Below are 20,358 nucleotides of genomic sequence, written 5' to 3'. Positions count from 1 at the left end.
CAACATCCGGCCCAAACAAATGGCCAGTAGTAACCACATTCTCTAAACGCCAAACTCCAGTCGTATTACCCATAAGAGCTCCCGAACGCTGAACGGGACAAGACGGCTCGAACTGACTCATCACCAAGCCCACAAGACCTTATGATGTAACACCCTCGCGCCCAACCTCTCATGCTCGAACGGCGTGATCCAACTGTCATTTGCCGGTAGTTTAGCAAACACACTAGCGCCTTTCCAAGTGACGACCTGCTCGTCCATATCACGAGCGCTGCGGGAAACCAGGATTCGATCAAACAGGTCTGGGCGGCGGGCCTTCAGCTTGTCCTCGAGCGTTTGAGTGAAAGCGGGAGTCTTGGACCCGCCGCCAATTACCATGATCGAGCCAAGGTAGTCACGAAGCTTCTTATCATCGCCCTTGGCGGCGTTCTGAATTGATGTAAGGATGGCAATGTCAAGAGGTGCAACAGGCAGCACGGCATCACGCTCAATGGCCAACGTTTTGGCACTGCGAGCCGTCGAATCGACAAACATCCCCGGTGGCGGTGGGGCAGGCGATAGACCACTACGCGCGCCATTGACACCGTTCGCGCCTGTTGCGCCACTGGGTGCCGGTGACGCCGTACCGTTGCCGTTAGCAGAGAAGAGAAAAAGAGCCGGTGCAGGGGTGGAATTGCCTTCCGGGCCAGGTGAGGGAGCGTTGGAGCCCATGGGAGTGCCGTTCTCACGAGATAAGAAGTTGAAGGATTGTGACTTCTCTTTCATGGGGGTAGCCAGGTTCGGGTCCGAGGCAGAGGGCTGGAATCCATTGGCACTGGAAGCAACCGATGGTTGAACCAGGGCCAGGATGGCGAGCTGAGCTGCTGATTGCGGGTCATCAGGGACATCAACATCGTATGAGTTGTATGAGCGGTCCATCAGCTTCCGGCGGCCGCGCAGTTTTGTGCTGTTGTCGAAGATGTTGGGCTCGTAGAAACCCATAGGGGCCAGAATCACCTCGTCGTAGGTCTTGAACTGGTATTTATGGGTCGGTTGGTTTGGCGCTCGCAAGTGGAACTGGTAGAGCTGTACGGATATGTCTGCTTGCTGCATGGTGCAGTGCTTGATCTTGAGCTCCTCGGCCAGCAGGAAGTCGTACCGCCGGCGGAGATTGATGTCCTGGTAGGGAAAGTTGTCGTAGAGCATCATCCTAATGAAGGTGTCGGTAACATCAAAACCGCCGTACTTCATGTTGATCCTCGAGTCTTCTACCATGAGACCGTCTTCAACACAGGCAATGGATGTCTTTTGCGCACCCACGTCCACTACGCAAGCCTGGGTGTAGCCAGCACCAAATGCGGCAGCCATGCTCTCCTGGATGAAGCAGACCCTGTTGAACTCGAACCAGGACATGCAGGACTTCAGCACTTGCTCCACATACCGCTTGTCGTATAGATCCGGGATGACGAAGACGCAGCTATAGTTCCTCCAGGAACTGCTCTTGGTCAGCCCAAGCTCCTGTCGAATTGCTTTATCTAGCAAGGTCTCGAAGTCATCGCAGAGATGCTCTGCAGTCGTGTATTCGTCTTCGTTAAGCCACCCGTAATGCATAGGCCACCAGACTTTGAACTTGGGGTTTGAGTCGTCAGGCACTCGCAATGCAGCCTGACCGATGAAGCAAGACGCGGCTGAGTTGGGGTCTTCGAGGTTCTCGAGATCGGTCCATTCGACCTGCAACGGATCATTGTGCGTGGGGATCTTCTCGGCCTCCGTCCGACGGTTGTAATTCACCACCAGCTCCTTGGAATTGGGTAGAACCTTGCGCTTGTTGGCGCGCATGTCGACCTTGAGCTCGTTGCACATCTTCTGGTATTTCTTGGACCACTCCTCCCCGTACTGCTCGTCGGGGGTCTTGCCCTCGAACTTGCGGCGCGGCAGGGCCTCGTACATCTCGGATTCCGTCTGGGGAACTTGGTAGCAAGGGCTGTCGGTATCGTCTTGGGCAGCGCATCACTGGCAAAGCCTATGCGCAGGTTTTGGCTGCCTGGGTGTATGACGATGATCTTGGACGGATCCAACTGGCCATCGGCGGTGGCGGTGGCATCCTCGACCCCTTGGAGGTCGGGTATGGGCAAGGGCACCTCGGCATGGCCGTTACGGGCGAGGGCTCGGTCGCGGTCTTTGGCAGTCTGGACCAGACGGTCTCGTGTGGCTTCGGCCTGGGGCCGCAGGGCGAGGACCTGGTCATCGCGCTTCATGTAATCGGTATAGTAGTTCTTCTGGTTAATGGCGGGCACATCAGGCCAGTTGGTCTGCTTCATGCCATTATCGGTTCTTTCGAGCCCTGGATAGGAGCAGCACGCGTAAGCAGCCATCGCGCAGCAGGGAGAGGGGGACGGCAATCACCATCGCGGAGCGACAGCGAAAGTGGCGATGATGGGATTGATCAATGGGACTTACCTTCCCGAAGGAGGACGCGCTCGCTAACTTTGCCGACCATGGTTGCAGAAGAATTGGATTGTGCGACGTCCACGGAGGAAAAATGGCTACAACATTACCACGGAAAGGTTTTGAGCGACCTGACGTTTATTTTCAGGTTGAGAGGCCACTCCAAGCATTCCGCGCCTTGCCTTGCATTGTTCGAGCTTCATCCGACAGCGCCAATCCACTCGCATGCACCAGGACCGGCCCAATCGATAAGCGTCCAGTAGCTGACAAGGTTGGGGAATCATGAATGCACTGGCCTACAGCGCCCCCTGCAACTTGAACTTGCAACTGTCATCAGTCCAATTGATTGGCTTCTCCGCCGCTTGCCCTTGGTCGTATCATGACTCTCGTCACACTTCTTTCAATCCCGCCAACGTCCAATTGCACTCAGTGCACGTTATCCGACGTCTTTTGAAACTGCAATATACAGACTGAACCAACTCTTAAATGGAGAGTCAAAAGGGTTTTTCCCGCCTCTTCTCTCTTGCTGTAAAAGTACATTCCATGGGTTTTATGACTTTGAGTATCACCTCATGGACGAGGGGTGATCTACATCCGCTCAAGACATTTGGCCGCGATACAACAGACTTGTTGGTGTTGCTGGGCGCTGCTTCCTATGCCCCCTGAACTCATTGTGCATTGTGCTTCCGCCATCGTCCAAATACCTGGTTTGGGAACACTTCGGATAAATGGGGGAGATGCCATAATGCTGCTATAAGTAGCCAAGCTTGCCGCTGATGTTCCAACAAAGTATTGCGCTTGATCTTGACGAAACCGACATTAATGGTTCCACGATAACCGCTTTGAGCAACAACATGCAGCGAGCAAGAGCCGTTCACACCCACGTTGTGAATACTTGTACGTTTGATAAAGGCCAAGATAAGTATCAAAATGGAGCGAAACCTGGCAGGAAATCTGAAGATGTTCTTAATCGACCTCGCGAAGTAACTTTGGACGTTGCATTGTGGCTCCCATGGTAACAGCACTTCGCTTGTGGACGTGACAGTTTAGGTGCAAGTTGATGTGCTTGGATTATCACTCGGCATTACGGAGTAGTATCAAAGGAATAGCCCCCAAATTACTATGTATAGCACCCTTTCGTCAGGCCAACAAAACAAAAAACGGACGCGCGCTTAGAGACTCAATATGTTGGTCCTACATAGACTCATGTTGTTGGTTCCAGGTTCTGATAGTCGACCAATAGCGACCTGCGAGCATAAACAGGGGCTCTTCAAAGCAAAACTCCCTTGCCGGACATCTGGGTTGGGAGGGAGGCGCCCAACTCAAACACTTTAGCAGTGTGGTTGAGCAAACAACTGCTCGTTTGCTGAGATCTGCCATAAGACTCTGAGGCCCTCTGGGCCAATTATTTTGAATTCGGCAATTCGAAGATCCTTCTAAACACTTCTTCAACGATGTCTGTCATGAGTCGAAGGTCACTGAACTTGGCCTCGTGCCTCATTTTCCTCGCTCTTGTCTTGTGTGTCCTATATGCCCAACAGAGGAAGCCCTCCCCTTTGTCCATTCATGATTTATACATAGAACACGAAGAGGCGACAGAATTTGAACCAGGAGAAACAAGAATACTTTCGCAGGCCGAAACTACAGCTTATGTCAAGTCCATCCTTGATCCTAAGGAAACGCATACCTCAAGACTTCAATGCCCATTACCAGACCCAAGGCGATATGGACATTTGAAATCTAGATACGCTCGAAAATCGCCGGTACATTACCATTTTGCTTTGAACATACGGCAATGCCTGAATTTGTTACCTCAGCTGTTGGGTAGCGTGGTGGAAGCCATCCGGTTCTTGGGCCCGGAACAATGCGCCTTGTCCATCATTGAGGGGAACTCAAAAAACGGGACGCCGGAGGTCCTGGCAGCCCTGCGAAGGGAACTGGGCAAGCTCATGGGAGACCGCGTGCGTATTGTCCTAGGCGACAACATCGACCCTGTTTCTTTGGGTTCGCCAGGAGGGGCAAGATTCAGCCGGCTCGCTGAGCTGCGCAACATGGCCCTTCAGCCACTTGTCCAACACGCCGAGCGGTACGCAGAGGAAGCCACGGTCATCTTTGTCAACGACGTCGCCATCTGCACGGAGGACATTCTGGAGCTGGTGCACCAGCGCCGCGCTCTGCGTGCTGACATGACGTGCGCGATGGACTGGGTGGTGGGCGATGACGGACGCTCCCTCTTCTACGACTCGTACATCGCCCGCGCCGCGAACGGCGATCTCTTCTTCGACATCCCGCCCGAGACCGGGAGCTTCGGGCACGGAGTGGACGGCCTGTTCTGGAACGAGCCGGTCGCCCGGGCCCGGCTCGAGGCGCACCTGCCCTTCCAGGTCTTCTCGTGCTGGAACGGCGCCGTGTCGTTCGCGGCCAGGCCGATCCTGGAGCGCAAGCTGGCTTTCCGCACTGCGCGGGAGGATCTGGGAGAATGCTACGGCGGCGAGCCGCAGCTCTTCTGCAAGGACATGGCGTTCCAGGGCTATGGCAAGATCGCGGTGGTGCCCAGCGTCAACTTGGAATACTCAATCGAGAAGGGGGAGACACTGAAGAGGCTCAAGGGATTCGTGTCCTCCTTAGTTGAAGACGACGGCACGAAGGACGCTATTACCTGGCAACCGCCGCCGGATCAGGTCAAATGTATGCCGACATTCAATAACCAGTACTGGAGGCCCTGGAATGACACATTAGCATGATGCAAGTCTTCCCAGCCCAGCCTACCAATGAGAGATGAAAATCTTTTGAATCATTGCTTGTAATGCGATTTTCCCTCTTTCTGAATCCCCTATAACTCCCTAGAGGATTTAGCTTAGTGAAACCGAACTAGCAGAATTGCCAGGGACAACACTCTTCTTCATTTCTGGTGATAACCTACGTGTGAAAACTGACGATGTGCTCTGTCCTAGTTGGACTCGAACTTTGAGTGACAAACCATATACAATAATACCATGGCGGTTAAAACGGCATGGTGAGCATCGTGCGTGCGCGTGACGCCGAGTGATATGGCCGCTTTGCAGTTTAAGCTGGACTCTCACCCACACGACCTGGTTGGTTGGGGGAAACCGTCGTAAAGTAGCGGTCTCTAGAGCGGATGGGCCCCCGCCCCTTGATGCGTGTTGTTTGGTGATGCGGTGACAAATAGCCAAATATAAAGCAGGCAGACTATACGCAGATAGGGTGACGACAGACACCACCCGAGGATGGTGCCATTTCCCTCAGCGTTCTGCTGATGTAGTCAGCCCAAATGAAGACGGCTGGTATGCAATAGCAAGCTGGGAGGAGCAGTAGAGGAGCTCGTGACGAGTTAAGCATCAATGTGTGTTGCCATTGGCAATATAATTATACATGTACTTGCTGCAGGACTGCAAGACAGGGGTTGCTTGGACATGCAGAGGGACAACTCGGTAGGCCTGCGATTGGGTGGCCGGTGGAGATATAGTAGTGGTGATGCAGCCACCCAGCCATTTGGATCCCTCGTCTGCCTCCTGGAGGGGCGCCCGAGTGCAGACCAGTAGTTCGATTTCCCTGCAGTGGGAATGCACCCGCCCGTATTGCGGTCGAAGTGGTTTATGTAAGGGGTGTCAAAAATGTCTTGCATGCAACCAACCCACGGCCCTAGGGAGCGAATACTTGTGTAGGTACTTACTTAGAACAGTACATCAAATACATCCATTCCTTGGAAGGACGGAAAACTTCCGGAAGGGACTTGGTGCCTGGGGAAGAAATTTCAGAGTTGGAGATCAGGGGTCCAGCCAGCTCCCGACCGCCAGCCTTCTACAGTACAGTACCCTGCATACAGTCGAAGTTTGAGCTTCTAACCCTCCACGAGTCAGTGTAGCCAGGTAGCCTAGGTAACTGAAAGTACCTATCAGTGTCTTGTGTTGGTCCGGCTTTTGTCTGGACCGGGAGATCTCTATTATTTATTAGCGAATCCGTAGCCTCGGGGCTGGCGGCTCCCCTAATGGCCCAACTTGTCTGGTAGAACGGGCCCCTGTTTATTGAAGAACGAGCAGCACGTCTCTTTCTCTCTCTCTTTTCTTTTTTGATGCACAAGTGTGATTTTGATGTAAGACGAGCAGGCGTGAGGAATCTGCGGTGAGACGGAATATAAAAGATATGTACGCACGGGGCAGAAGGCAGCTGACCGCGAAATGTTTGGGACTGTCAGATCGGCAGGTCTTTGTTGTGTTGGTTGCTGGGGATGCGCTGGGACGAGGGAGTTAGGTATGAGATCATCGCCAGAGGTAGGGATTTGGGAGGCAGGCTGGCAGGCTGGCAGGGGGTTTCTTGGGGCAGAACAGGGGTCTCTTGTCTCTCTTTTGCTTGCGAGAGGCAGGATTGCGCTTGCCTGCTTGCGGTCGGTCCAGAGTCGGTCGGCTGCCATCAACATCTGCTGGAAATGGGTGTTGGGTGCTGTGCATCACTTTATTTTCTGGACCGAAATCCTGGCCACTGGGAATGAATTTCATTGCACGGCAGCGCAACGTCTCATTCATTTATTTTCATTTTTATTTTCACCATACATACATACATCACTTTCCCGTGTCTCGCTTCTCTCCACCGGGATCTGGGCCGCCTGTCTCTTTCGTCTGCGATATTACATGCCTCCAATGTATGGTGGTTGGTTGGTTGATTGATTGATTGACTCTTAGTTTCCCGTCCCCGTTCCATCCATTCCACCCACTCATATTGCGCCCTGTCGCTTATCTGGAAGTTGCTTGTTTCCGTCAGATCGAAAATATCATCACAAAGAACACACGCGTACGAGGCCTAGGGCAATCCGCAGATTACTCTTTCTTGTCCGTTCCACACTCATGGCCATGTCTTGACTCAAGATCCATATTCCTGTATGCCCTTGAATCGCTCGTTTCTCGCTCCCTCCGTTACCAGATCTCTGAACTTTCCACTCTTCACCGCCTCCCAGACCAATCATCCCCCTTTGTCCGCCCTCTTTACCTGCAATCCTCTCCCAGCTTCCAGCTTAGGCCTGCTTAGTGCAAGGAACCAGCTCTACTAGACGCCATAGTCGAAACTCTGACTTGGTGGCCAGCGGCCTGCCCAACCCTCTAGCCCTCTCGCTGTTGTCCCTCAACTTCCCTCTGCCTGGACCCTGAACCAGCGCCCAGAAGAGACGAGTCGAGCGACGCTTCTGAGCCCAGTTCTTGTGGGCTAAGCCGCCGCCTTTGCGATTTCCTGTGGAACCGTGGGACGTGCTATACCCACCGCAGCACGATTGCATGTGTGAATCGTCCCCATTATACTATAATATATTTCCCCAGTCTCCAATTCTTTCCCTAGCCCGCCCCTGGTCTGCTTGGTCTTCTTGGTCTTCCTGGTCATTCTGGTCTTTTGCCCCTTGTTCGCCTTGCTAGAAGCAGAAGGATTGCAGTGGTGCATATCAGTATGTATCCGTCTTCGTATCAACCCGTACCAACGTTTGTCCCCCTCGGCCGCCCAAAGACGCCACCGGCGCAGTCGGGCTTGCTTGGTGGAGAAAAGAAAAGTGTTTCAATACACGACTCGCTCTGTCAACGACTGTCAAAAAGATTGTTTGTCGCTGGCGCTTGAAGAGAGATCATAGCCGGTTGCGCAGATCCGCTCGTTTTTGGCGTTACCGGTTACCCATCCTGAAATACTAGATCGTGCGTCGCTGACTAGTTAGCAACAGCCACTGTTACAGATTCCCGCGCCCTTTGATTGTATCGCTTTGTTTCGCAAAAAGGGGGTTTGGCCGTTTATAACCCTCTCCGTCTCCCGGGCTTTACTTTGCGTCCCAGCAACCACGAGAGACCGACCACTTGACCGTGAACTGACCAAAACGCTACACCGAACACCTGCTATAGTCGATCGGCGGCCGAGCGCAAAAGCAAGCTTTTGTGGCCATTGCGCCTTGAACGCGTCCAAACACACTGGCGTAATGCCGGCTACAGCAACACCTTCGGAGCAGGCATGTCTCCCGCCAACAACAGCCGCCGTCTATATCCACGACGGCCCTTCTACATCAAACGCTAGTGCTTTCTCATACGACACTGGAGCCGACGGAATGGAGAAAGAAACAGCGGTGGACCACTGTAGACCAACCACGGCAGCCCCATTTCGGCGCAAGCAGAGCCTTAGCTCGGCTGTAACATGGCGTCGACGACCGAAATCGCTAATGCTGGGCTTCGAGGGCGAGGCGAACGGCAACGACGAAGACACAACCCCGAACGACGTGCGGTTTCAGGCAATTCAAGAGACTGGCCCGAGCATGGATTTCGAACCGGGGCAAAAGCCAGGCACTTCACTTAAAGGCAGAATACGTCGGGCCTCAATGAGTCTTGTCAAGGGGATCGTGCAGCGTCGCGACCGCCGTTCATCGGAACCCAGCAACGTCCTCCTCGAGTACCAGGAAGACCAGCAACTCCGACCAACAACATCTCACTCTGCTTGGTACAAGTTGCGCCACGCTGCCAGTTTCCGACATCCGAAGTTTGCAACCAACAGCCGGGGGAACCTGGAGACCATCTATTCGCCCTTGGAGTCCAACTTCTCGAGTGTTCCTGTCCCTGGCCGCGGGCTTGAGCCTCCTATTATCCCTCGTCACACCGGCGCTGCTGCTAAAGCCTCTGCTGCCCTTCAGAACGAGTACCTGGCCTTTGCGCGCCAGCACGAGGATTGTTGGGTTGAAGAGTCACAAAATGACCGCGAAAGCGGCATTGGCATCAATATGGGCTCTTCCACCGAGCTTGGCCTCGGCCAATTCAATGCTGCCCAGGACTCTGCTATCAGCAGGGTTGACTTTATTTCCCAATTGCCTTCGGAACTTGCAATCCAGGTACTGTCATATTTGGGCGCAACGCACCTCGCTGCCGCGTCCAGAGTGTGCAAGGCTTGGGGCGCGGTCGTCAAAGACCAGCAAATTTGGCGCGATTCGTTCTTGAGGGAGAAGACCACCACGTTTGCGACCGGTGCGCCAGTTCCGGTTGGGATGGGATTGGGAGTGCCACGAATCCAGCCGGGTAATGACTGGCAGAAGATCTATCGGGCCAAGCATGAGTTGGAGAAGAAGTGGAAGGAGGGCAACAAAGCTCGCCCGGTCTATCTAAATGGACACTTCGACAGCATTTACTGCTTGCAGTTCGATGAGTGAGTTATACAAAAGTACATCGCCGCATTGCCTGGCTAACTTGTTTCTAGATCTAAGATCATCACTGGCTCCCGGGACAAGACGATTCGCATTTGGGACATGCGGACTTTCGAGTGTCGGCTTGTGATAGGGCCTCCGGAGGTGGTGAACGATACCTCGGTTCTATTTGATGCGAATGGCAGACCAACCCATTACACATCTGGACCTGATGCCGAAAGAGCACACGAGTCATTCCCGGCAACTGTGTCATTTCCAATCCACCACAAAGCATCCATCCTGTGTATGCAGTACGATGATGGCATCTTGGTCACGGGCTCGTCTGATTCTACTTGCATTATTTATAACATCAAGTCCGGCTACCGCCCGGTCCGCCGCCTTGAACATCACACAGCCGCCGTGTTAGACTTGGCGTTCGACGATAAGCACATCGTCACCTGCTCCAAGGATATCACCATATGTGTCTGGGATCGTCACACTGGTGCGCTCTTGAGACAGCTGAAAGGTCACACTGGACCGGTCAACGCTGTGCAGCTGCGTGGCAACACCATAGTCTCGTGCTCTGGCGACTTTCGTGTCAAGATGTGGAACATTGACAGCGGCAAGGTGATCCGGGAGTTTTCTGGTCATACCAAAGGACTTGCGTGCAGTCAGTTCTCTGAAGATGGGCGATACATTGCGTCGGCTGGCAGCGACAAGGTCATCCGCATCTGGGATGCCAACACGGGAGAATGCATTCGTGAGATGCAGGCGCACGAGAGCCTCGTCAGAAGCCTGCACATTGACAGTATCAGCGGTCGTCTTATTAGCGGCAGCTATGACACGGACATGAAGGTGTTCGACATGGAGACTGGCGACCAACTCCTGGACTTTCCCCGATGGCACGCGAGCTGGGTCCTGAGCGCCAAGAGTGACTATCGCCGGATCGTCAGCACGGGACAGGATCCCAAGATCCTCATCATGGATTTTGGCGCGGACGTGAAGAACGTGAATTTGTTGGAGAGCGTCCCAATGGAGGATGTGGCAAAGGGAGCAGGCTTCATCTGAACAAGGTTTCCTTCCGAACTTCCCCGTGCTTTGCGTTGCTGGGGAAGTTCTGCTCGTTATCTTCATTGTGTTTTCCTCGTTTACATTTGACTCTGGCCGTCCTGTTCTCAGACGGACTGACAGCCCTTTGCATTGCATAACATAGCGGGATCAGGGGGCATGAAAGTTGAGGCTTCGTCATATACGGGAGCGAGGTGTTATTAGCGCCCCTTATTTCCGAAGACGCCTCGTACATTTGTTTTGTGGCCGGTCTGGTTATGATCCATGGGACAGCGGAGTTCGTTAGATGCTGGGGCGTTTTGATTCTTGGGGCATTGCGAAGCGTTTGGTTTTTTATCTAATGTAATATCGACTGCATATAGATATGTTGATGCATCATAGACTTCAAGTTTCCTGCAGCGCCAGAGTTGCAGCACAAAACAATCAAAGGGCCTTCCCACGTGCAAGATCAAGAAGCCCTTCAAAGGCCTACTTACTCGGCGTTGCAGTAGGGTCAGCATTGATATCGTCAGAGCTGTAAACGTTGTCTGCAAGACTTATCATGTCATCTGTCTGCATCGTTCAAATGAAAAGACTCATCATGTTTCCCACTGTGATAGGAGGGGCCCAGGCTGAAAGAGGCTGTCTATTTCCGCCCAATATAGCATGCCACTCATCTGATCTTTCATCAGCCCAGCAGCCGTACTTGTCATTCCCGCCCGTGGCTTGGCGATTTTCACAATCGATTTCGATCTCCAGAGCCCCGGGGAGTGTACCGCTGCCGAACTGGATGGCCGTCCATTTATCGAAGCTCTTCTCATCTCTTGCTGATTTATTGCTGTCGTAAATACGGCTCGACATACCAAGTCTGTTCGAGGCTTGTACGCTTTCAAGATATTTTCAGGCCAAGAGCTGTTCATCTCTAGTATTCCAGCTGTCAACTGTCAAAAGGGCCAAATTCGGACGGACTCGCTTAAGTATGGCGAGGCCCAGGCTTAGTACAAGCTTTCGAAACCTCGAAACCGAAGGGCTCGAGGTCAGCAGCAAGTCATGGACGGGGGCTTCTGGAACGTCATGGATGATCGAGAACCTGCGGACCGAGCATCTTGGGTCTCGATTCGACTTGGGCGAGTCTCTGCCTGTCACATTCACTCATTTGGCGCGCCTGGTAAAGAAGGTTGACAGTCTCGAGCCGCAAGCGCTCAGGCTCGACTGAACAGTCTTCCGAGCTCTAGACCATTCGTCAGCATCCGCGTCAGAGGGAGGGCCCAGCCGCCCAGACTTTGAGTTGGAATAACCTCTGATTGATGGGCGGCCCGGCGCCAGGGCCGAGGGATAGGGCGAGAGCTCTGGGCATCTCATGATGGGACGAACGTGCCTGTCCAAGAGAGAAAAGAGAATTTGGAGAAGCTTAAAAAAAAGCTTCGACTTACTCGCTTGACACCGTGGCCTGCATAATCGACCTTCTCTTTGTTCTCTTCCGCGCGGGGACGGGCTCAGGGCCTCAGCGCAAAGCAATCATCGTACGATGAACATTGCAAGAGAAGGACGGCGACTGACGAACCAGTAAATGCGCAAGAATCGGGAAGCAAAAGCGTGTTGGCATTGGCGAAGCATGTACAATCCTACCCACCGTCTGCGAGCATATAAACCCTCTGGATTCCTCGACATCTCACTCGATTTTCTTGCCTTTCCTTCATCAGCAGCACATGGTCAATATCAGTGCCATCATATCCTGTCGACAAATTCCTACCTAATCACAAAGCCACCTTCATCTTTAGTGGCCTTCTATTGTTCATATACTTGCACATCCAGTAGCATATCACAAACGATACTTCCCTAAACCAACAAGATGCAGAACATTCTTGCAGTCGTCCTGCTCGCCATTGCCGCCCTTGAGGGCGTCGTAGCCGCGCCTCTTGCCTCCGCCGCTGCAATCGACGTCCGCACCAATGAGGTCCCCCAGACTTCTCCCGCCTTCGACGGTGCTGAGGACATCTATGGTGAGCTGTTCCTCCAGCGAACCCCTCTCCCTGACCCTTCTCCAGTGTTGCTCAATGAGTGTACATGCATCCCCCCTAGGGATTCGAGTTAACTCCGTGTCATAGGACGAGATGTCGCCGAAGATGATGAGAAGCAGAACCGTAGGTCCCCAACTCAAGACTCTTTCCGACCTCCTCCTTGTACATTGGTATATTTCATGGCGACATGTCTGGTATTAACCAAGGATGGGTAGTGAGCCCAAGACAAGGCCCACCGTCTCCCGCCTTCGGAGCCCCAGGTGCTCCTGGGGATGCAGGTTTTCCAGGTGAGTTGACACTAGCATGGGTTCCCCCTTTTTCTATCAATATGCATGCGTACCGCCGCGAACTCTCTGGGTTTTTGGGAAAGTGTGCTTGGCGCTACCTGCTCCAGCAAACAGCTAAACTCTCTTTCGTCATTCCAGATGCTGACGGCGGCATGGGTGCCCCCGCTCCCGTAGCCGACCCGACCCCTCTGGACTCGGCTCCAGACCTGTCGGGAGAGCTAGGTGCCCTGCCACCGAGATCCGCCGACATCGAAGAGAGAGACCTCGCCGGTGGCTACGATGACCAGTTGGAGGCCCGCGATATCGACACGGAGGGTAGCGGTGGCCTCGAGAAGAGAGTAGGTTTACCCCCACTTCCAATTCCTTGCGATGACGTTCTCTGACTTGAATCTGATATAGCAACGACGTGGCGGCCGCGGAGGAGGTGGTGAGTTTGTGACCTGAGGGGCGGTTTTGCTTCACGATAGGAGACGACTAACGCTGGGGACTGTAGGTCGTAGGGGTGGCCGTCGTGGCGGCGGTGGTGAGTTCACAATCTTGCTCCAAGTTGCCGTACAGCTGAAGAATACTGACACCGAGTGCTCAAGGACGAAGGAGTGGCCGAGGAGGTATGTGTCATATTCCTAGAGCAGACTACTTTGATAACAGAGAGATGCTAATGCCCGACGCCGACAGGTCGACGAGGAGGTGAGTCCGCGGTCCCGGGGGAGATTCCCCATTCGAGGAATACTAACGTTGGGCGATATAGGACGCAGGGGTGGCCGCCGAGGTACGGATAATTTCCTTCTTGCCCCTTTGCCCCTTTCGCCCCTTCTATCCCATACACTCCCCAGTAATGTATACTAATAATATGTAACCACAGGCGGAAGAAACTAATCGCAACACAAGAAAAGGGGGTGGCAGTGGTATCGGAGACGATTACCGAACTCCGGTGAGATATGATATCCTAATGCAGAAATTTAGGGAAGAATTCAAGCTGACTGAGTACCAAGCGTATCAAAGGTACTAAGGACGAGTTAGGCTTTCTATGCGAGAGGAGTCGCCTGTGGGCAGAACGGAAAGGAGGACTTGCGTCTGAGAGTGTGATGGGCAAAACATCGATGTTTCTTGTCACTCCTTCATGTATGATATTAGGAATAAGTCATCGTGTCTTTCATTTCGTTTCTTTCTTTTTCCTGAGGGGCACTTATCGCACCTCTATTATTGTTTCTTACTTCCCTAATTTGAAAAGTTATCTGTGCCTTATTCCAAGTAATTGATCTGCATGAAAGTGACGGACATTATCCTTGCACGATTGGAATGTGCCCATTGCCAAATCAGCGTACATACATCCTCGGCCACCAAGCCACCCATGCACGGCGCCAGCCCCCTGAACCGCTAGCCCATCCTCTCCCCCCACTACGTGCCAACCTTCCCCATCGCCCTCAAGCGCGGCCCCCAGCACCATAGCACGACGACCGAGGGGACCCCAGTGCCACGAAGAGGAAGGCCAGCAGGCCGTTGCCCCAGCCGTAGCCCAGCGGCCCGCTGTACAGCTGCGGCGCGAAGAGGGGGAAGACGAAGGCGAGCAGGTTGCTCAGCATGCGCGCCGCGGCGTTGGCCGAGGCGGACTCGCCCGCGCCGAACTCGTCGAACAGGTACGCGTAGAGGCCCTGGCTCAGCATGAAGGAGGCGCAGCAGAAGACGCCGATGCCGACGTCGATCACGGGCCATGGCGACTGACGCTCCACGGCCCAGCCGTACCAGAACAGGCCCGCGGGCATGACAAGTGTGGGGGCGACTAGGAAAGGGACACGGTACTCGGGCACCGCATCGTCCTCTTCGTCGTGCTCCTCGCTCATTGCTGATGTTGTTGTTTCGGCGGCTTCAGGGTTTGAGGATGGTCCAGTCGGAGCTGGCAGCTGCTGCCTGTGTTTATCCCTTTGGAGTCTCCATAGCCAATCCATCAGGGGACCACCGGTTTGTGTGCCTATGACGGCTCCTACGGCGATGGCGATGTAGTTGAGAGAGCTTTCGGTGGGTGTCTGACCACGGTCAATCCACATCTGCGCAAAAGTGGACAGTACGAGGAAGTAAATGCTGAAGTTCAGGGCAATATTCAGTGAGAGAAAGGTTACAATGGGCCGGTGGTGGAGGAGTTTGAGAGGACGGAGCAGGGCGATCTGGATGGGGTAGACTATGTTTCGAAGATAGGGCTTTGTAAAGGGCTTTGGTTTCACCTGTGGTGATAACGACGATGCTGCCTGAGATATACGTTTGAGGAGAATCTTGCCGTTGGTTTCTCTGAGCAATAGAAAACCTGAAACGGCGATCACGGCGCTCGCTGCCGACATGATCCAAAAGAGCAGCTGCCAACGCAGATGCTGAGAGACCAGGCCCCCGACAATAGGACCCAGGGCCGGACCGAGATATGGGAGCAAGGAGGCGATAGCAAGGGATCTATTGACTCGGGGGTCAGTATTGCTCTCTTGGGGAAACCAGATCGCACATTTCGGGAAGGGATGTGTTGTGAGTAAAGCCGCGATGTGCTGCATATTGACCATCCTGGGAAACAGCTGAATAGGAAAGACTGAAATCCGGCAGTCGCTTACTTGCCACGATCCTTTGGGCCATACATATCCGCCAGGATCGGTCCCGTGAGCTTGAAAGGAGATGGACGTCAGTTCATACGCACACAACCATCTGTTGCCCCTGACATCACATAACGCGGGCTCTAGGCACACACACACATACCGAAATGCCTACAGACGAAGCCGAGCCAGCCAGCAACCGACCGAGTATCATCATGCCCTGATTGCTGCCGACGGGACATAGCGAGTTCCACAGCACATACCACACATTGCAGGCAATCCATACGGGCTTCCTGCCATAGAGCTCTGACAGGGGGCCGATAATGAAGGGTCCGAAGGCCAAGCCAAGCGTATACACGGAGAACGCGACCTGCATAACCGACTCGGACATGCCGAGATCCTCTGCAATGCGCCCCAATGCAGGAGCTACGATGCTCACGGACATGATGCCCACCAGGTGGCCCAAAGTGATGATCAGAGCAATGGTGAGTTTGCGGGCGGTGGGCCAGTTGTAGGGGTTTCTTGGATCGTCGGGTTGCCAGCCTGCTTCCGTGGCCGTCGCGGGCTGTCGTTGGCAAACGGTCAGTTAATAAGCCGGAGTAGAAAGAGAGGGGGATTATTTACCTGCTGCTTCTCCGAGTCATTGCCTACCGTGGCTGGGACTGGTGGTACTTCACCGAGAGACTTGACTGGTGCATCATGTCTCTTTTGTTCAGGGTCAGACATTATTCTAGAATTGTCTCTATATTCGTCTGAAAAGTTGCGTTACATACATGATCAAGAAACCCATTCGAGGGGATCACCAACGTCTGTCTGGTGGCTTACGGCCTCTTTATGCTACAACGGCACGCATCCTGACTCCGGCCTTGGGCTGACATACTCTGCCGTGCCGCAGTCGGACAGATCAGATAAGCCCAGAGCCCGGATCTGATAAACATCACCGGCAGGGGGTCGCACATCTCCATTGGTCACGACGGGCTCGGCTAATGGTATGTTTGCATGGCCAGGCAATAGGAACTGGCAGGCCATGCCGCTTTTGTTAGGACGTACGCGGCAACGTCGCATAGATGACTCACCGTCGACGGTGAAGTCATGGGGCTGGATGCGGAGCGAGTGAGTGCCCAAAACGAAGGATTTGTGTAATATCCGATCCGAGCCGAGCCACCGTGCCCCTTTGAATCCAGGCCCATGATGCATCTTGACCTGTTTGCTTGCCACTCCATGCTCCAGACTCATTTGGTGCCAAAATCGAGGCGCCCCTACCAAAGAGGGTCGTTTCCCGTTTCCTCTAGTGCTTATGCGTTGAACTAGGTAGATAACAACACATGCTAGGGCTACTACTCTTAGTCCTCCTGATCAGCGAAACCAAGGTTCAAGCTTTTAATATGAAAATTAAAGTAAAGTATCGGAGAGAAAGGCTTTTACTCTGCCACAGACACCAAGCCAGCCACTCACTGCCTCCATAGCGAGATGGCCCTCCTTACCGACTTCATCCCTTTTTCTCGTACAGGGCCGCGAGAACAACGGCCCCCGACGAAGATGTTTACTATTAACTGCACATAAAAAAAAGCAATGGGCCATGGCTCTTTGGGATGTACCTACGATGAGCCCCAGGTGTGACGGATGAGATACCAACGAGGTAGTACGGTGGCTTATACCGCTCAGCCCTATAAACTGCCCGTCTTTGAGTTTCGCCGGCATGTCGCTGGGGAGGCTTCGCCTCCGCCTAGCTCAACTGTGCATCCAAATTGGCAATCGACCAAGGCTGGAACCCCTGGTCCATCAGGAGTATCACGCCCGTTTGGACGATTAGGAGTCGGGGTCTAGATCCAGGCCATCAGAAGCCACTATTCTGAGTACTCTAGTGTATATAGGATGTCTGATGGACCTCTCCCTCAGCCGACGGTGGCACCCCCATGTGTCTCGTCTGCGCACTCTTGCATCTGCAGCGTCGTCGTCTTTGTCAAATCATGCCTACTGGATCTGATCTTGACTATGCCGGTGAGCGCCTCCGGCTCATTGCTTCGCGGATAGAGGACCCCAGAAACCCTTCCAACCACGCTTCTGGTCATGGCCATGGCCATGGTCATGACGACCACACGGCCCATACGGCTTCGATACCGGCTGCACCAAACATGGACGTGCCCGCATTCAAAAAGGTATGTAACACTCAGAGGTTAGACTTTGGAGGAGATAGCAATTACTTACTAGCAATTGACAGAGCCATGCCGCGTCCAATTTTGAGGTATGCAGGAATCCCCTCCCTCCTATGGCTGCCGCACCTGTGACCCCTGGCTCTAATCCGGTTCCAGCTATTCTACGACCTGTGGTTCGTCGCAAACCTCAATGTGTTTGCCGCTGTAAGCCGCACCGAGCCCCCCTGAAACTACATACGCCACGATTTGAGACTCACTGGCCCAGATTCACGGTATCACAGACGGTGCAGCTTTACGGTCCTTCATGGGTTTTCTACTGTAGGACTTTCCCCCGTTGTCGTTGTCGTTGCCATCATGGGCAAGTACAGGACTGATCTCTCTCCCACAGGATGCTTTGGACGACCTGGCTCGTGACCAGCATCTACGACGTCCGGTACACCTCAGAGAGCATCCTCGAGCGCTGCTGCCGAGGCGCCCACCTCGGCGTCATGACCGGCTTCGCCGTCATCGCCACCAAGTTCAGCCCCGACGACCAGAAACCGGCCGTCTACCAAGTCATGTCGCTCTTCCTCGCCGTCTCGCGCCTCGTGCTGACCCTCCAGTACGCCATGTCGGCGTGGCAGGCCCGCAAGTTCACGCACGGGCGGCGCCCGCTGCTCGCCACCGCCGCCTTCCACCTGGTCGCGGCCGGGGCCTACACCATCATCGCCTATCGCTACGTGGTGCGCGACAGCAGCCGGGGCTACATTGCGTGGTACGTCATCGGCGTGGTCGAGATGGCGCTGCACCTCATCTGCTCGCAGTTCTCGCCCGTCTTGACCTTCATCGGCTCCCACTTCGGCGAGCGGCTCAACCTGCTGACCCTCATCGTCATGGGCGAGGGCGTCATCATCTTGGCCAAGAACATCACCCTGGTCGTAAAGGATACCTACTTGAAGGATAGCACCGCGAAGTTGTGGAGTAAGTTTAACCCCCTTCCCTTATACACACACCCCTGAGATGAACATGGAAGCTGACGTGGTTCCCCAAAAAGGCCCTGCCCTGATCGGCATTGTAACCGCCGCGACGGCCCTGATCTACATCATCTTCCAGCTGTACTTTGACTGGATGCACGGGGAAGATGAATCCATGTCCACGAGACACCAAGTCTTGTGGGCGGTGGTGCACCTCCCCTTCCATATTGCCATGGTCCTGCTCGTCGAGGGCAGCAACCAGTTCATCAGCTGGTGGCGCATATACGAGTCCATCGACAAAGCATCCGACGCTCTCCTGGATGTCCGAAACATGACCTGGACGTCCGCGGCGGTCGCCAAGGAGCTGGACAAGCGGGTCATGAAATGGCTCTCCAAATACCCGCCCCCAGATATCATCAATTCGTATAACGGGGTCAATGCGACGCTGAAAGATATCAAGGCGTTACCCGACAGCTTTTGGGGCAACCAGACCATATCCGACGACGATCCCATCATGATTCAATGGTCAGATGACGTTACCAGACTATTCCTGACCATGGTCAGTGGTATCTTCAACAACTTCAAAATTGAAGCACCAGAGAGCAAGAAAGGCGGCGATCAGGCCGATGATAAGACCGCTGCTGCTGCTCACGAGTCGTATGACGTGCTACCCCAATCAGACATGATAGACGGCATTGCTATGAGGTTCAAGCTCGTGGTAAGTTCTCGGATCCGCGGTAGACGCATTACTGCGTGGTTGTTTGCAGACAAGAAAGATTCTGACCACTGACCGACGCCACCCCTAGTTCATCTACACCTTTCTCTGTGCCGGCAGCGTGCTCTTCTTTCTGACCGTCATGCACTGCATTTCGAAACAGCGCGGCTGGACGCCCTTCAACATTGCCCGGACCGGCGTCTGCGTCGCCCTCGCCCTCGGCCTGGCCCTCACCGCGACCGTGGCCACCAACGAGGACGCCGTCGACACCTTCATTGGCAGCCCCTGGATGCTGCCGACCATCACGCTCAGCTACTTCATCGCCCTGGTGCTCACGCACCTGCCGCACCCGCGCAAATTCGGGCTCGGCCGGTTCGGGCGGGGCACGTACAAGGAGGTTGACCACGAGCGGCAGCAGCACAACGGCGAGAGCGTGCCGCTCAAGCAGATGGCAACCAGCATCGTCATCACGCGTCCCAGCCAGGAGTACGATCCGTACGAAAGCAGAACTGGGGTCTTCATGTCCGTGAAGGGCGGTATGCCGCCGAGCCCCGGCCACAATGCCCATATCGATGCACATGATCCAATGCAGACACCACCACATAGCAGTATGCCAGGATACATTTAGGTTCGGTGAGCGTCATGGTTTGCCAGAAATTAAAATGGTGGAAGGACCCAAGGGAAAGGGATGAGGAGTGGAGGTTGGAAATGTTTTCGGGGTTTTGTAAAGTTTTGTACTATTCACATGAGCCTTTAATATGGTAATGAGTATTGGATTGGCGGAAAGAACACGCGCCTGTCGCTTCCTTATCGACCTGCTAGATCAATGTACATTGTACAGCAGCTTCCGGTCTTTCTCGTTTAATGTATTGAGCGGCAGCCACGTATATCAAGAAGGCAGGTACATGTGGCAAGAACAGAAGAAGCATGGCGAGCAGCCAGAAATGGCATAAGCAGCTATGCCACCTAATACTTGGAGGCAGATGGGTTAGGTAGGTAATTTGAGACTGGGATAAAGTCGATCGGAGTGATGCG

At 54.0% G+C, this 20,358-nt stretch overlaps 6 protein-coding genes across 6 annotated transcripts; 4 read left to right on the top strand and 2 right to left on the bottom strand.

Annotated features, from left to right (window-relative positions):
- Positions 1-120: 120 nt before the first annotated feature.
- On the bottom strand, positions 121-2,351 carry PG997_003750 (uncharacterized protein; the record flags this gene model as incomplete). The annotated part of the gene is made up of 2 exons (XM_066808065.1): positions 121-1,938; positions 2,034-2,351. 2 exons carry the CDS (start codon positions 2,349-2,351, stop codon positions 121-123), a joined length of 2,136 nt encoding a protein of 711 aa, XP_066671683.1.
- A 1,527-nt stretch (positions 2,352-3,878) lies between these two features.
- Positions 3,879-5,168, top strand: PG997_003749 (alpha-1-3-mannosyltransferase; the record flags this gene model as incomplete). Its single annotated transcript, XM_066808064.1, has 1 exon — positions 3,879-5,168. One exon carries the CDS (start codon positions 3,879-3,881, stop codon positions 5,166-5,168), a length of 1,290 nt encoding a protein of 429 aa, XP_066671682.1.
- Positions 5,169-8,389: 3,221 nt separating this feature from the next.
- On the top strand, positions 8,390-10,642 carry PG997_003748 (WD domain-containing protein; the record flags this gene model as incomplete). The annotated part of the gene is made up of 2 exons (XM_066808063.1): positions 8,390-9,597; positions 9,649-10,642. The coding sequence occupies 2 exons, from the start codon at positions 8,390-8,392 to the stop codon at positions 10,640-10,642; spliced, it is 2,202 nt and encodes a 733-aa protein (XP_066671681.1).
- Positions 10,643-12,473: 1,831 nt separating this feature from the next.
- On the top strand, positions 12,474-13,312 carry PG997_003747 (uncharacterized protein; the record flags this gene model as incomplete). Its single annotated transcript, XM_066808062.1, has 2 exons — positions 12,474-12,684; positions 13,068-13,312. The coding sequence occupies 2 exons, from the start codon at positions 12,474-12,476 to the stop codon at positions 13,310-13,312; spliced, it is 456 nt and encodes a 151-aa protein (XP_066671680.1).
- Positions 13,313-14,353: 1,041 nt separating this feature from the next.
- Positions 14,354-16,696, bottom strand: PG997_003746 (uncharacterized protein; the record flags this gene model as incomplete). Its single annotated transcript, XM_066808061.1, has 5 exons — positions 14,354-15,473; positions 15,521-15,570; positions 15,663-16,064; positions 16,124-16,229; positions 16,380-16,696. 5 exons carry the CDS (start codon positions 16,694-16,696, stop codon positions 14,354-14,356), a joined length of 1,995 nt encoding a protein of 664 aa, XP_066671679.1.
- Positions 16,697-17,469: 773 nt separating this feature from the next.
- PG997_003745 (bacterial low temperature requirement A protein-domain-containing protein) lies at positions 17,470-19,951 on the top strand (the record flags this gene model as incomplete). Its single annotated transcript, XM_066808060.1, has 7 exons — positions 17,470-17,658; positions 17,721-17,744; positions 17,812-17,859; positions 17,921-17,973; positions 18,044-18,615; positions 18,668-19,326; positions 19,415-19,951. 7 exons carry the CDS (start codon positions 17,470-17,472, stop codon positions 19,949-19,951), a joined length of 2,082 nt encoding a protein of 693 aa, XP_066671678.1.
- Positions 19,952-20,358: the final 407 nt, after the last annotated feature.

This window comes from Apiospora hydei (assembly GCF_038363865.1).
Source record: "Apiospora hydei strain CBS 114990 chromosome Unknown utg000004l_segment0_segment0, whole genome shotgun sequence".
Classification (NCBI taxonomy): Eukaryota; Fungi; Ascomycota; class Sordariomycetes; order Amphisphaeriales; family Apiosporaceae; genus Apiospora; species Apiospora hydei.
This window is presented reverse-complemented; position numbering and strand designations above follow the sequence as displayed.